Source organism: Pleurodeles waltl, chromosome 6 (assembly GCF_031143425.1).
Source record: "Pleurodeles waltl isolate 20211129_DDA chromosome 6, aPleWal1.hap1.20221129, whole genome shotgun sequence".
NCBI lineage: Eukaryota > Metazoa > Chordata > Amphibia > Caudata > Salamandridae > Pleurodeles > Pleurodeles waltl.
Genome location: NC_090445.1, coordinates 967160883 through 967177280, shown reverse-complemented (window position 1 = coordinate 967177280; position 16398 = coordinate 967160883). Strand labels below are relative to the sequence as shown.

Below are 16398 nucleotides of genomic sequence, written 5' to 3'. Positions count from 1 at the left end.
TGAAGGCATTCAGGTTTTGCTTAGATGAGGACTTTCTGATGCCAAGTGAGAGGACAAATGGCAGAGGAACCTCTGCCATTTGTCCTGGAGTAGGCCTCTGATGTCTGGCTAACTTTCAGTGGACTGCTGGACCCAAAAAGGCTTTCTCCCATGCAACCATAATTGGATCCAAAATGGCTTCCTTAAATGTGGTGCTTTGTGTGTTACCTGTGGGTGAAAGATTGCTGAGACCTCTCTCTCTCTCTCTCTCGCTGGGCCTTAGCCAAAAACAACTTGACCTCCTGCTTCCTGATGGTCTTCGGGTAATGTGTGACAAGGTTTGAAACCTGAAACTTCAGGAGACATATGACCTAGTTCTTGAATAAAGCTAAATAATTTCATTGGTGAGGCGCCACAAGAGAGAGCACTGGACCACTATGAAGTGGTGCAGAAAAAGAACTGCTGTCAACATAAAGTTTGGCTCGCAACATAGTCCGGTATTATCAGATTGGAGGTTGTGGCTGTTAACTGCATGGTGTTGCCTAAGTGCTGGACAGATATTGCTGGGAAAAAGCTTTTCTGGACCAGTACATCTAGGAAAGGTAATTCATAAGGTGGAGAAGGAAGATTCATCAGAAACAATAATCTTATAATCACTTTCTGCTTATTATTTGTATACTGTATCAATTAATCAATCAAAAAATTTATTAAGCGCGCTACTCCCTCACTGTATTGAACGGCAGCAGTTGTAAAGCACTTCATACCTCAGACAAGTCTGCCAACTGCTTCTAACTGCATTGGTTCCTAGTTGCCTTTTTCAGAGTGCAAGTTTATTTGCTGGATTGTTAAAATCTACTTAATTAACACTTAAGTGAAGATTAAAACCTCAATTATTGCCAGATTTTCAATAGTGACCAGATGAGAGGATGAAACACCAAACAATTCCACAGTATTTTTATTACAAATCAGCCATCAAATGAATAAATACAGTTTAGAGAAATCAACAGATCATACTTTATAAGGCAATAGTAAATCAGATTGCTTTAACTGTAGCCACAATAAAAGAAAATGTCAGTTACATGTATTATTTCTTAGTAAAGTCAGCCTCACAGTACTTTTTGGCCTTTAACTACACTGCCTTTTTATTTTATATTTGCAAAAGGTCTCTTGATATTTTACAGAGAAACACTTTTTCTAAGGTAGTCAACCTTATCACTTAATGCACTGTTAAAATTAACACTATTGCACACATGTATCCAACACTTTACATGCTTAAAGAAAAGAAAACACATTTTGTAGTATGCTTCCCAGTGAAAGTATCAGTTTTCACAAGTCAAGCATGTTGATCATTAGATACTGTTGTAAATGTCCCAAGTCATTCATGTGGGTCAGTGGGAATAAATGACTGTCATAACAGTACTGAACTTCCTACAGTAATAAAAGTTGTGCTTTCTTCAACTTCAAGGTGACACAGAGTATCCAGCTATGTAAATGTCAAGTCATAACGTGAACTTGCATTTAGATTTCAGATTTGGTGGCCTTTATACTAATTATTCATTCATAAAGAGAAAGCTCACCTCAATTGACTATGTCTAAAATTCACAACAGCACATTTGTCGAACACATTTTTAGCTTGGCAAACCTTTTTACAAAACAAAATATCATTTAAAATATATTTTTAAAAGCCCCTCACTGTTTCCACAGGATCCAGCTAATGTTCTCCATATGAAAATATTAATCATGTATTAAATTTACAAAAGGCAGTCGAAAAGAACAGTCCGTGCACACCTAAAAATTAAGAACATTTGTTTTTGTTAACACATATTCTGGAGGAAAAAAAAAAATCACGTTCCATGCTATTCAAATTGTTCATAACTACCCGCCTGGGATGCATAAAAAAAACAAAGAAAAACATATTTTTAGGTTCAGTGATTACTGGGAAGTTTTATCCAGTCATAGGAAAGTGCTTTATTACGTTTGTAAAAAAAAAAAAAAAAACTGGAATCAGGAGCCATAAATCCCCACCGCTGGACTGTGTATGAGTGACGGATTCAGTTCAACAGAATGGAACCAGGTCGTAGACTGTACAGGAAATGGTAATTACGTCCTTATACCTCTTCTTGTTCAGGGTAATTTAAAATTTTGCGGTGAGCTTGGCGCAAATATTGCTGCTGTTTGAAATACACCTTGAAAGCCCCCTTAATGGCAACAAAAGCTATACCACCCTAAAAGGGAAGATAAAATATGTCAAACGTTATAATAAAATATACATAAGGCTAGTTCATAACTCATTCACATTTCCTGCAGACTGAGAAAAGCTAGTTATCTTTATGGTCATTCATGCTATTCTTAGACTGCAGGATCGTACTCATTCTCAACCTGCACATATCACAGCCACCAAGTGGCCGGATAAGAATCTGTATCTAGGGAGGTCAATACTGAGCTTTGCCTGCAGGTACCCAGACGCACCTATATTATGCACAGCAAATTATATGCAAAGCGTAATTTGTTAGCCAATTTATACTTCTAAGTTAACAGGGCGGGATCTCCTTAGAACAGGTACTGAAATCCTTTTTAGGTTGAGTGCGCAAGCACTCTGACCTGTTAGTATTGTGGGCTTTTAACCACGCCCATCACTTTCACCCCTTCGTAGGCTTACCTTTCAAAAATCCTTTGCTATCATTGGTGAATGCTTTACGTTTGTCCCTCCCTGGGGCGGTTTTGTTACCGCCTTGCAGGCTGCCACTGTTATGTGGATAACTGCACAAATGCCAATATGTTTGACTGTTAGCGAACTTCTTTTTCCTTTTGAGTCTCTCCTTTGCACTAATGCTAGCCATGGCGCTTTGAATCGGCTAGCTTTTGTCAACTTATGTTTTACTTTTCTTTTTCAACTTATGTGGCAAAAAAAGTTTAGTTAGGAATTTACAACGCCAATAGCTCTAACTGGAGCAAATGCGAGACCAAATGCAGTGCAAATACTTGTTAGTTTTACACACATCACAGGAAAAGAGAGTTCTTAATGGTGGAAGAAAAAGTAACATTGACTTTGAATTATTGTAAACTGGAAACAGCTTAAACAAAGAGATGACTAAAGAAATAATAAGAAAATAAAGGCTAACGTAAGGAGAGAAAATAAGCATTGTTAAAGTAAAATACTAGCCCACCAGCCCTGCCAGTGAAGTGCATTTCTTTTTTAGGCAGATGTGCATAATTGTTCAGGCAAAATTAAGTCGCTCAAAGTGCACGAGAGAGTAAATAGCTAAAGAAGGCTGACCCATGCTGTATGTTGTGGTGGACAGAAGCAAAATGTGAATATCAGTTGAATACATCTATTTATTGAGATGGTGGACCCAAGCGCCTCTCTATTATTATTTTTTTTTCTTACAGTCTGTCTTTACGGAGACCTAATATGCTGAGCTTTCTAATAATGGCTGCTGGGTCAAGCAGGAAGGTACTGATAATGGGAAAGAAGCAACAAGCTTAAGAGTAATGAAGTCACTGTTAAAGAACATTTTTTTAACTAAAGGTTCTCTTTATAAAATCAACAAAGAACATACAATACTCACAACAATGTGACTTTAGAATGCAAAGTGACTGCGGACAGCGCTGCATACATGGTCAAAAGATAAATAAATGTTACACATGAAGGGAATGTGATACAATATCATACCACTCTGCCAGAAATGCACAGCCTTTATTACTGTAAGTGTACTTATGCATTACACTGTTCCAATCTCAATGCTGTTAAAGAAAGTGTGTAGGGTCAGATGAGTCCATGTCTATGTCTATGTCTGTCTCTGGTGTATGTGGTGACCCACCTTCTGCCTCCCTAGTTTACTTACCACCCACCTTCTGCCTTACCAATCAAATAGGTCTGGTATGGGCCCCAGTAATTTCTGGGGCGGTTCTGAAGGGGGACCAGCTCGTTATATGTATCAGTCTGAGTATTACAGTATGCCATTTCTGGGTGCCAGTCTCTCAGGATGGGGTAATGGTCTACAATTCCATCTCATGCCATTAAATGTCCCATGGGCACGATGCGCCTGACTCCCCGCACCATGTCCCTGTCATACCCCAGCAGGGCCAACACTGGCGTGTCCATCAGCCAGACCTCAACAATGCGCTCCAGATCAGGAAGCGCCATCATCCAGAATTGGTATATGCCTGGAAAGGTCCAAGCCATGCGGAGCAAATCTGCATTTCCCTTCCCACACCTCGAGCAGTCAGCAGTGTCACACAGTCCACAGTGAAATAGTCGAGCAGGAGTATAGTATACCCGGTTGAGATATTTAAGGTGAATCAGTCTGTCTTCCATTTAGGGAGATAGAGTGCACCATGAAACAGCAATACTTCCAATGAGAGTCTGTGAGAGCAATGCCTATGTCCATGTGCCAGTCGAGTGGGGGCTTAGTCAGACCAGGCCTCCAAGCCTCCTGTGCAGAGGCGTATAACCGGGCTACCAGTATGCTAGGCACATCGTCCTACAGCAAGGTGAAGAGTGCCAGTAGTTCTGGGGGCTCTCAGAGGTCACCACCATGAACTCTAGCAGCTCATGAGGGGAGAGGACATCTCCATGTGTTCCATAACGGCCTCCCAGGGGCGCATTGTACCTGTGTGAAAAAGATCCCCCCTATATCAATGCTCAATTTACGAAGGGCGTCCACCGCGCCCATATCCTGACACAGCGGGAACCAGGCACAACAAGGCACCTTTATATGTGGTAAATATAACAGTGTGCATGCTGTGTCATAAGGCCATGCCATGCATGTGTTGTAGTGTTCAGGGAATTCAAAGTGCCATACTGACGGCTAGGGGTCAGCAAATGTTGATAGGGTAGTGCACGTGGTTGTGAGGCGTCCCGTTCTATGCGGAGGTGTGGTAGATTCCGTGGGCCATGAAGCTATTAGTGTACAAACATGCTGTGTGCCACTGCATAATATGCCTCCAAGTCAGGGGCACTGAGCCACCACATATAATATGGTAAAGTAAGCATGTCCCCGCGGACTCTTGGTTTTTTACCCACCCAGGTCAGTCAGTTCAGGAAGGAGCGTAGTGTGCGAAACACAGATTTCGTAAGCAATTTTGGGATGTTCTGAAACAAAAATAAGAATCTCGAAAGGATAATCATTTGCATAATTACTATCAGTCCCATTAGAGGGGCAATTTGATCCAAAGTTCTGCTGCTTCCGATAATTTCTGTATAGCTCTCTCGTAGTTGTCTAGCATGTCAACCGACGGGTCTGTGTGGATCTGGATCCCCAGGTATTTCATCGATTAGGTGGTCCATGCGAGGGGGAAGTCTAGTGACACAGAGGTGATAGTTGGGTTGAGTAGGAATATAATAGACTTATCCCAATTGATTTTTAAGCCGGAATGTCCCCCGAAGTGCACCACTTCACAAAGTATGGGCGAAGGGTTCTGATCTGGATTGCATCTGTACAGCACGGTGTCATAAGCATAAACTGAAACAATGAGATTATATTCTGGGAAGCGGATACCCTTATGTCTGTGGTATTCGTGTAAGGCACATGCCAGTGGTTCAGCCACTAGGGCATATTAAAGGGAGGACACTGGGCACCCCTGTCAAGTACCTCTACAGATGGACATGGAGCGGAGACAACTCCACTGATCCGCACTTAAGAGGTCAGGGTGGTGTAGAGAGTCTGGACCAGTTGTAGAAAGACTTCCCGCACCCCGATACGTTGCAACACTTTCAGCATAAAGCTTCATTTAACCGAATCAAATGCTTTTTCAGCATTTAAAAAAACCGCCACCATTCGCACTTATGGATCTATCAGTTGGATAGTGCCGAATAAAGTTCTAGGATTAAGAGTGAGACTGCACCCAGGGACAAAGCCTGCCTGCTCTGGCCCGACCATACTGGGCAAAACAGACGCCAGTCTGCTGGAAAGAATTCTGGCATACAACTTAGGGTCCACATTTAGCAGTGAGAGGGGCCTATAACAGGAAAACTGTATCTGCGGTTTGCCTTGTTTTAGCAGAGTAATAATTATGGTTTCTCTCATGTAATACAGCATCTGTTGATCACTAGCCATCTCTCCAAATAGGGTGACCAATTGTGGAATTAATAGCTCCTAATAAGCCTTATAAAAGGCTACTGTGAGCCCATTCGAGCCTGTGGCTTTCCCAGCTGCCATGTCCTAAAGGGCCCTGCGTACCTCTCACGGCTGCAAAGGGGCCATCAAATGCTCCCTATCAGTATTGGTCAGCTAAGGCATAATAATATCTTGCAGGTAATCCCTGGAGGGCGCCTCATCATCTGAAAGTTTTGATGTGTACAGTTCCGTATAATAGCTGCAAAACCTGTTTGCAAATGGCATAGGGTTACAAACGGGTCCTCTCTCTTCATCCTGTACCTCTAGAATGACATCCAGCTCCCTGATGGGCAATATGAATGCTGCTAACGTGGCACTGGGGTGTTCGCTTCAACCTCTGCATATTTCCCTAGATGCCAGAGCTCAATTTGTGCCATATCGTGAAAGTCAGTTATTTTCTTTTGGATTAATCCACGCAATCTATGATTGGCTGTATTAAGATATCTCTCTCAAGGTCAGCAATCTCTGTCTCCAGAAAGTCTAACTGACCCTAGAGATTTGAGGACACCAGCATGCTTAACTATAGTCACTCCTCTGATATAAACTTTAAAGGCTTCCCAGACAGTACTGAATTTGTAAACTATGCCCACGTTTATGCAGAAAAATCCTCTATGACTCGAGCTAGGTCATCCCGGAACACAACGTCCAATAAAGAGCATGGAGGAAAGTGCCACGTAAAGGAATTTATCCTCTGCCTCCGGGTCTCTAGTGTGAGGTGGACAGGTGAGTGATCACATTATGTTCTGGGCCAGGGCTCATAAGTATGTACCAGAGGTGTGAAGCATCTGGACAACAGCTAATAATCAATCTGTGTATGGTGTGTGTCGAAGAATAGTGGGTATAGTCTGCCCAAGAAGGGAATTTGTTCCTTCAAATGTCAACAAGGCAATTGTTGGTCGCTATGTCAGCCATAGCACACACTGCAGCAGAAGGCTGTCTCGGGGGACCAGCTCATCGAACAAATATCGGGTTCAACACACAATTGAAATTGCCCCTTCAATTTGTGGTAGATATCCCCATCTAGTCAAGCATGCATGTAGATTGCAGTAAACCTGCGGATCATCATAGTTGGGACCATAAACCCCCACCAATACTAGCGATAAGTCGCCTCTGTCACACTGAACTATAACATAAGTACCTCCTGGGTCCGCAAAGAGTCCATGGAGACAGACCCCCGGTCCCCTACTCGCCCAGACCAACATGCCTCGTGCATGCAAGTTACATCCTGCAGCAAAGAACTGGACCTGAAACCTGCATGGAGTCAAAGTTGTGCTGCCCGGGGCTTAATGCGTTTCCTGCAATATTGCCACATCTGTATCAACGTTTTAGACAGGCAACCACTTTGTGCCCTTTTCTAAAATCATTGAGCCCATGTACGTACCAGATTACGAATTTCAGGAGCGTGCAATTAGGGGCAGTTACCTCTCAGATATAATATGTTGTATGATGCTGGGTCCCAGTCCGACTGTGTAGAAGTGACTATCATGATAGATATGCAAAACTAGTGAACAACACAAACCCACAAAACCTCCCACCCACAAGCACACCCACCCACAAGCACATCCCGAACAAGCATGCCAGTACAGAAACTCCCCCTAACCCTCCGACATCCCTTCTGCCAATAGGAAACCATAGGAAATGTGGAACATACATGGGGTAGATGTTGTCAGGCATTACCTCCAGCTTTCCAAGAAAATGACACCTGCAAATGGAAGCTCCTGCGCCAGTTAAACAAAATCACTTAATTCAAAACTTACTTTAGCCATATAGAAAGAAACACCGGGCCTGCCTTGTCTTCCCCACTACCTGGGAGAACAATGTCCAAAATATGAGACCAGTGTGTTGGTCTCCGCCACCTCGCCCAAGGGCACAGCCAAATACTAATACCTACAACATGTAGACAATATGGACAGCAAATCATGTGCTCCCTATCACAGCAGAGCATTTCACACTCCTCCGGTCATTAAGGAGTTGCCCATGCCACAGAATTAGCAGTGTCAAAGGTGAGAAAAGGAGAAAATCACAGAGACCCGTGAGCAAGCAGCATCGCAACTCTCCTACGAGGGAGATAAGGGTGATGCACGCTGGCCACTGGCAGATTGTCTGCACTTCAGAAAGTGCTGTAGTTGTTTATGGTCACTAAAAGTCAAAGGTTTTCCATCTACAACAACATGGAGCTTTGTCAGGTACAGCATGAGATATACTAGATAGAGTTTCTGCAACAGTCTCTTGGCCGGCAGGAAAAACCTCCTTGCCTACTGTACCTTTTGAGTGGAGTCCTGATATAAGGAGATTACAGGACCCTCATGTTGCAGAGTTTTGAGTTCCCACGCACTCCTCAGAGCAGTATCCCAATCTCTACAATTTAAGAGTCTTGCTATCACTGGACGAGAATTAGCACCAGGAGGCAGCCGGGGCACCAGTGAGCATTGAGCAAACTCCAACACGAACATCTCTGTGAAGGTTTCACAGGCTAGGAGTGGGATGAAGAGCATTTCAATGTAGCGTCCATGTTATTTACATCCGCCAATTCTGCAATGCCCACTACATGCATGTTGTTCTTTTCTAGTCCTCAATTTTAGCCTATAGCACAAGAAGTGATTTATTTATCTTCGACTGTACCATTTGCCATAGTGACATGCCCGTCCTCAGCATCAGAAATCATGCGCTCAGCCACATCTAGGTGCTCTGCATGCTTATCGAGGCACTCAGTCATTCTGTTAATCCTAAATGAAAGAGTCAATTTTGCTGTCTATTGTAGCCAGGCTCTTCTGCCAAAAGTATATGCTTTAAGTCGGCTCCCCATCCCAGTCAGGATCCTCCAGAGCAGCCCCTGAGTCCCCCGCAGCTTCATCTCAATGCAGAGGGGTTCTATGCTGCTTGAACTGCAGCGTTGCCTGTTTTACCCATTGTCCCGGGGCAGAAATGCAGCTGGGGACACTAGTCATCTAAGAGAAAATCTCCCCCATTAGCGCAGTGCGAAATGCAGGGAATTTAGAAGGAGTCACCCGGGTAGGCCAGCACAACTGCGTGTGACCTCAAGAGAGTCTCTATTTACTCCCCTCTTTCACTGATGTATTTTTGACGGAATGGCAAGCAGTACAATATTCTTTGGGGGGGGGGGGGACCCACGACGAGGAGATGGGTCACAAAAAGCAGATATAGATCACAAAAGGCTGTGGTAGCACTCACTGTGTCCGCTATGTCGGGGCTGCTAAGTCGTCTCAGCTGTCACAAGCGCCTCCGGCTACAGCTCTCGCACAGCTCGCTCCAGAAGCCGCAAGCGCCACTCAAGGGGCTCGACCCACAGAGAGCCCGGCAGTAGCAGGTCATCTCGGGTCTGCAGGCGTATTCCTTCTCAGACGGCCGGCAGCGACCCCAGGCCGCACTCTCTGACAAGGGACTGAGAATTTATGACCTTTGGCACCCGCCCAGGCCAGCCACCAGTGTGCAGTTGTCAGTCAGCCGCAGGCGACAGGCCACACCTTATTATTCCAGGCCTGTGAAGCCAGGCTAGGGCAGGCCCCCGTGCTTTGTCCGCACTGCTGCAGCCACCCACAAAGCTGGCAGTGCGGTCCGTTGCCATCAGAGGGCCGGGCCTGCATCCACCGCTCTCTGGCTGCGCTGCAGAAATTTCAGGCTCCTCCTCTGGGCTGCCGTTGAGTCATGGCAGGCTACGTCACTCCCACAGTGGATTAACCCCACAGTGGGCGCTTAAAATCACCAGACAGGGGTCACAAGTTGAGTTGGGAGCTCCGCTGACCTAATGCATGGTCCACTGGTGGCCAGTAATTATGGATAATGTTGGATTGTTAAGTGGCTGCTGCACCTCGATCAATATGCGGCCTTCTTGTGGACCCCTCCTCCCCCCTTTCCAACTTGCTGTGGCTTCTAAACTTCTGGGCGAATTTCACAGCAATGAAAAACTAGAAATGGAAGATGACAGACAGCACTGTCCAGTCTAGGCAATCAGGTTGCAACGTATTTCCTGGGTAGCTCTTGTATAGCTCAATGTAGAAACAAAAGCACAGTGATGCCACGTCACTTTTTGGATAGCCCATGAAGCTGGAGAATATACTATTAAATACCTTAGGCATGTCAACATCTTAACCTTATTGATGTGTTTCCCGACACTAGATGGAGTATGGCTTTCTTTAGTAACTGGTGATGTGTTAAATTATCCTTGTGTTAACATGACAACCTTGGCAACTGCTCGGCCAGCATCGTAGTTCTCACAGACCACAAGATACATGTCTGACAAAAGCAGATCCCCGATTCGATCCAGAAAGAAAAGCATAACACTGGGGCTGGGCTGTGTAGCCCCTAATGTGCATTGTCCTGATATGCACCAAGGTGCACCACAGACTGCTACTGTGTGCCCAATTGCTAGAAAAACACATTCTCCCCCAGCGCAAGTGCAAACAGTGACAATCTGCTCTGAGCTGGGGAAAGTTAATCAGTGAAAGTCACAGCTGATAGTTCAAACCGCAGTTCTGTCTTCCACTGCCAATGGAGGAAACAGTTTTAAGAGGGGGCAGGGATCCCACCGCAGGCTGGTACAGTGAGTGGCTGCACCACATTGCAGAGAGATGTATCCTTGCAAGGGTATTCCTTAAGGGAGGAGACCGTGACTGTGTGCCACCTGTGTGCACATTTACTGAGCCGATCAATGACTTGTTTGCACCTGTACAATAGCATAGCCCTTCCCTTATTTATGGACACGGCATTGGCAGATTAAGTTTAACACACCTAGCTCTCTTTAGGTTAGAGATTAGGTTCATCATGCTAGGGTATTAGGACATATTTCATAACTCATGTAATTTTATGTTATGGTGAGGGTCTTTGTGTTAATGACTCAGTTCACAATTCTGTTTCTTGCATTATTCATTATCCTTATCATTGCAGCCCCTGCACCTTAACGTAGATTGCAGTTTTGTTAATAAAACCTATTGAAAACTTTACTGCATCTCCTCCATTCCTGTGTTTGATTGAGACATGTTGTTCATGTGAGAAAGGGGTCATCTCCATTTAACCATGACATTCCCCGAGATGTCACACCCTTGAGTCCATGCGTAAAGGCTGCCACAAATCACCTTTTACTGCTTGTGAGCCGGGAGTGTTGGGACGACAGTTGCAACTTGTTGTAGGACTGGCATAGTCGTCTTCAAACATCCTTAAACCAGCAGTCTTCCCTAGAGCAAGAGTCAAACTACGACAGCTGATTTTCCGATTCAAATTGAAAGATGACTCTACATTTGCCATGCAATAAATGAGCGTTCTTGGTTAGCGACACTCTAGACTTCTCTCAAATTTAAAATAAAAAGACTTTCTCCCATTCTCCTGGTCCGTGTGATGGCTAATAAACTGTCCAATGTCCATAACAACAATTGCAGAGTAGATCTGTGCATGGGTTTAAAGAGACTTTCAAGACGATCCATTGAACTGTATTCATTTGCCAGACTTGATTTGATATCAGCTGGAAGATTTGATATAAACCTCTCAAACCCTTTCACCAATATGGCAGAAAATAGATATTGTTTGTTGGGGTTCTGAAATACTTTAATACTGTGGCCAGTTTAATAAAAACTGAGGTATATTACAACCCAGACCAGATGTAGTAGATAGGTAAATCTCATGTGGACATATTTTTAAAGGATCTTGGTTATGATCCACTTGCCAATGCAAACCCTGTTCCATTTCAAGGAGTATGTCTCACCGGCGATAGGATAGTCTGACATTCAGGCAGGATGAAATCGAAACTCAAAGTCTGTTGCAGCCAAGCAGTAAGGTGAAGAGATTATGGATTAGAACTTGTGTGCGAGCTATGGTTGATAGGTAAGGGTCCACTTTGATTCGAACAGGGACACACACTGGCACCAGAACTGCCTGGCCCAAATAATGGCTATTAGGAGCAGCCTGCAGAGTTCTCTTTGTAGTTTTCGGAGTACTCTCAGTAGGGGTGAGCCTTGTTAAATAGAGTATGTATAGATTTCTGAACAAAACAAAATATAAATCAGGTTTTCTTGAAATCACCACCAGCTTGCAGAAAGTGGTCATCTGGCATTGCTTATAATAGCAAACAGGTCCAGCGGTGAGGCACCCAATCTGTTGATAAGGTGCTGCAGTTGATTCATGTCTAACTCCCCATCACAGCAATGTCAGTTACCCCTGCTCAAAGCAGCCATCACATTCTGCAGGCCAGGGACATATTCACTGCCATCTCAATACTGTGAAGATCCACCCAATACCATAGTCTTTGAACTTTTTGAGAAATAACTTGTGACCTTGTTCTGCTTCATTACAAAATAAAGGGTTCTCTTGCTGTAAGATGACACTGATTGGGATAAACAAATTACTTACCTTCAGAAAGGAATAGCTTCTTACCTGTAACTCCAGTTCTCTCGTAGGGGTATTTCCATGATAGTCATAAGCGTTGAATAGTTCCGCCCGCTTGCGGGGACCCCGGAGCACTTTTTCCAATATAACTTCTTAAGTGTCCATGTTCGCCTTACTTCAGGAAGGCCTGCCAAGTCACTTAAAAATGTCCATATGCAGCCTAAATAAAAGGCTACGGTGTCCAAAATTCTTCACCCAGTTTGCTTTTAAAAAGGGACACATTTGAGATACATGCATGTCAATGCTTGAATGAGTAAAAACATTTTCAGAAAAATTATTTCGCAAACCTTTTTATATAACAAAACACTGATGAAGGAGTGCAGGGCAGTGTAGCCCATAGGCTGCCATTAGTAATGAAGAAAAAGGAGACTGTGCCTTTAACAGCAGCCAGTCCTCCAGTATCCCATCATGCCTAGAGAGAGGCAGGTACCTCAGTTCTTTCTGTAGGCAGTCCTAGCTGACAATAATGAGTAACCTGAGGCTGGAGGGCTGCTCATGACTATCATGGAAATACCCCTACGAGAGAACTGGAGTTAAAGGTAAGAAACTATTCCTTCTCTCGTAGGGGATTTCCATATATAGTCACAAGCGTTGAATAGAATAGCAAGCCCATCCCCTAACCCGCGGAGTAGACAGAGCACTCATGAAATACACTTTCAAGCAAAGAGGTTCCTGAGAGAAGCCCGTCCTACTTGAGCATCTGCCCTGGTATCGGAGTCAAGACAATAATACTTAGTAAGGGTGTGAATAGACGCAGAGGTCTGCTAAGAGAACATTCCTCATTAGGGCCGTCATTGCAGACTTGCTTCTGGTAGAATGTGCTTTTGGTCTGCCAGCTAGTGTTTGGGCTCAAATGGATGAGTCGAGAAAGTGTCACATTAAGTTCCCATGGTGGGGGAAGGGCGCTTAACTGGAGGAAAGACCTTCTTTAACCCTTCTAGGAAATCTTTGATAACTGGAATCCTAAAGAAAGAGGTTTGCTAAGGACTTTTTCCTGTATACAGTCGAAGCTGCCAAATGGACCTTTATTGAAGAGTGTTGCAGACCAAATTGAGCCAAATGTAACAAGTATGGAAGAATGACATCTTCCTGGCAAGACGGAAGGTCTATCCTCTTAAAGGAACACCAAATGCAGAATCTCTTCCATTTGAAGGAATATGCCGAACGGTAGATGGCCGTTTCACCTCCTTTAGGATGTCCATCAAATCCTGTGGAAGGTTTAGGTGTCCGTACTGGACTAACTCAGGAGCCAGCTGGCAAACTCAAGGAGAGATTGGGGTGTCTCATCTGCCCTTCGAATTTCGTCAGGAGGTCCGGTCTGCGTGGTAGCCTGAGATGTGGACGGAGTGACAGGTGTAGAAGGTCCGGGAACCACCACTGCCTCGGCACTCTGGTGCAATGAGGATCATTGTGGTTCAAGTCATTGAGAGTTTGAGGAGGACTCCTGGGATCAGATGAATTGGTGGAAAGGCATACAGAAATTTGTTGGACCAGTCTATCCACAGAGCATTCCCCAGCAATTCTAGGTGGTACAACCTGGCTGCGAAGGAGCAGCCTTTTCTGTTTTCCTCTGTGGCAAAGAGGTCGATAGAAGGTGTGCCCCATAACCGGAAGATATCTTGAACTACATCTTTGTTGAGCACCCACTCGTGGTTCTCTTCGAGATGTCTGCTGAGGGCATCCGCTTGTACATTCTGAGCCCCTGGAAGGTGGGTTGCCACTATGTCCAACTTCCTGGCTAGGAGCCAGTCCCATATTGTCTGGGACTCTTCAGACAAGACTCTGGATCTGGTGCCCCCCTGCTTGATCAGATAGTACATGGTGGTAGTATTGTCTGTCTGTACACGCAAGTTGTCGGTGGTGAATGACTGGAGAAAGGCCTTCAGAGCTAGGTGCACCGCACGGAGCTCGAGGAGATTGATGTGGTATGACGACTCCTTGGGAGACCAGAGACCTTGTGCTTGTAGATGACCCATATGAGCTCCCCATCCAAGGAGAGAAGCATCTGTCACAATAGTCTGTGCTGGAGACTGTGGACGAAAAGGTATCCCCTTTAGGAGATTGTCTGGAGAACACCCCCAAGCGAGAAATCTGATTGCATGGGTGGAAAGACGAATCCGATTTTCCCAGTTCCGACAGTTGACTCCAATGGTCCTCCAGACAATCCTGAAGAGGTCGCATATCGAGGCAAGCGTTGGGTGTCAGAAAGATACAGGAGGCCATGGAGCCAAGAAAGGAGGTAAGAGACTGTGCGCACTGTTGGGTGATGCATAGTTTGGAGTGCCAGACACTTCTGGAGAATGGATAAGCGTTGTTCCTCCGAAGGACACACTTTTGCCTGTAGTGTGTCTATGGTAGCTCCTAAGCAGTGTAACTTCTGGACAGGAACTGTCATTGACTTTTGAAAATTGACATGAAGGCCTAGTCGATAAAGGAGGTTGCAGGTCCACTGGAAATGGAGTTGGGCAGCTGCACGGGTGGATGCTTTGATTAGCCAGTCGTCCAGGTATGGATAGATGTAGATCAGATGTCTTTGGAGATGTGCTGCCACCACAGCCATGCACTTGGAAAAGGTTCTGGGTGCTGACCTGAGACCGAATGGTAGGACAGTGTATTGGAAGTGATCTTGACCCACCACAAACCTCAGGAACTTCCAATGCTTTTTCGCGATGGGGATGTGAAAGTAAGCATCGTGAAGGTCTACCGAATAAAGCCAGTCCCCTTGTTGAATCTGAGGGTATATCTGGTGTAAGGACAGCATCCTGAACTTCCTTTCGGACCCATTTTTTGGGCAATTTTGAGATCTAGAATGGGTCTGAACTCTCTCTTGTCCTTCTTTGGGGTGAGAAAATACTTGGAGTAAATGCTCTTCCCCCCGCTGGTTGAGGGGAACAGTTTCCACTGCTTTCTTTTCTAGGAGGATGGAAACCTCTGCCTTTAGAAGGCCAAGATGAGAAGTGGTGGATTTCGGCAGAATGTTTGGTGGTGGAGTGGAAAACCTGAGACAATATCCATTCTGTACAATGTTTAAGACCCAAGCATCTGTTGTACTTTTTTGCCACTCTGCCAAACAACTGGTGATGCTCCCCCCCACCGGAGTGGGTAACTGAGTTGGGGGAAGGAGATTTTCAGGGTTTTGAAGCTGAAGGTTGTCAAGAACCCCGATTACACTGCAACATTGAAGGCTGCGCATCCTCCAGGGTCACAAGAACTGAACAAGAAATGAATCTCTCTTGGAGTGAAGGAATCACTCCCCTGCCTCCGCAGGCACCTTAAGACCACGTCAACCAGCTGGTGGGGTCTGTTGTTCCAGACACTGAGAGGCTCTGCTTCACAGGTGGTGGGTCTGTGGCTTCCTCTGGGTCCTGCTAGTCTTCTGACCAACTTGGGAGACTGTTGGCCCCTGCTCCTGGCACTGGACTGGAACCCCTGTGCACCATGACTGTTGCATTTGCTTACGCTTGTTGACTCTTCCTCCAAGAGATCTTCAAGTGCCCCGGCCACCAGCACTCTGCAAATCGAAGATCAGCTTCTGTCCTGCATCTCCTGTGACGTGAAACTCAGTTTTGTTGTGCTGATGAGGCCTCCTTGTGACTCCCTGTGCTCATTGCCTATGGGTCACTCGTGGGGGAGCCAATGACTTTTATTGGTCGTCCTGCGTGCTGAGGGCCAGCCCTTACTCCCCCTCAAGGGTATAGTCTCCTGGACCTTGCGGGTCCCAAAACCTCAGCAAATACCTGTTCAGCTCGTGCTTACATTTGCCAGCGCTTGTTTGTGACCTGGCTGGTCACTGACCCTTCTGCAATCCGGTGACTGTCAAGGGACAGCTCGTAGGCGACTCCTGGGATCTTCTGCAGCTCCTGAACCCTGCAGCTAGACTTCTTCCTCCACCAACTTGCAGGAA

The 16398-nt window shown here is 45.3% G+C and overlaps 1 protein-coding gene across 1 annotated transcript in view; it reads right to left on the bottom strand.

Annotated features, from left to right (window-relative positions):
- Window positions 1-917: 917 nt before the first annotated feature.
- MARCHF5 (membrane associated ring-CH-type finger 5) overlaps window positions 918-16398 on the bottom strand; it is a 212255-nt gene continuing 196774 nt past the window's right edge. The window contains exon 6 of the mRNA XM_069239806.1: window positions 918-2204. Coding sequence (XP_069095907.1) covers window positions 2088-2204 — 117 coding nt within the window. The 3' untranslated portion in view covers window positions 918-2087. The remainder of the gene's footprint in view (window positions 2205-16398) is intronic.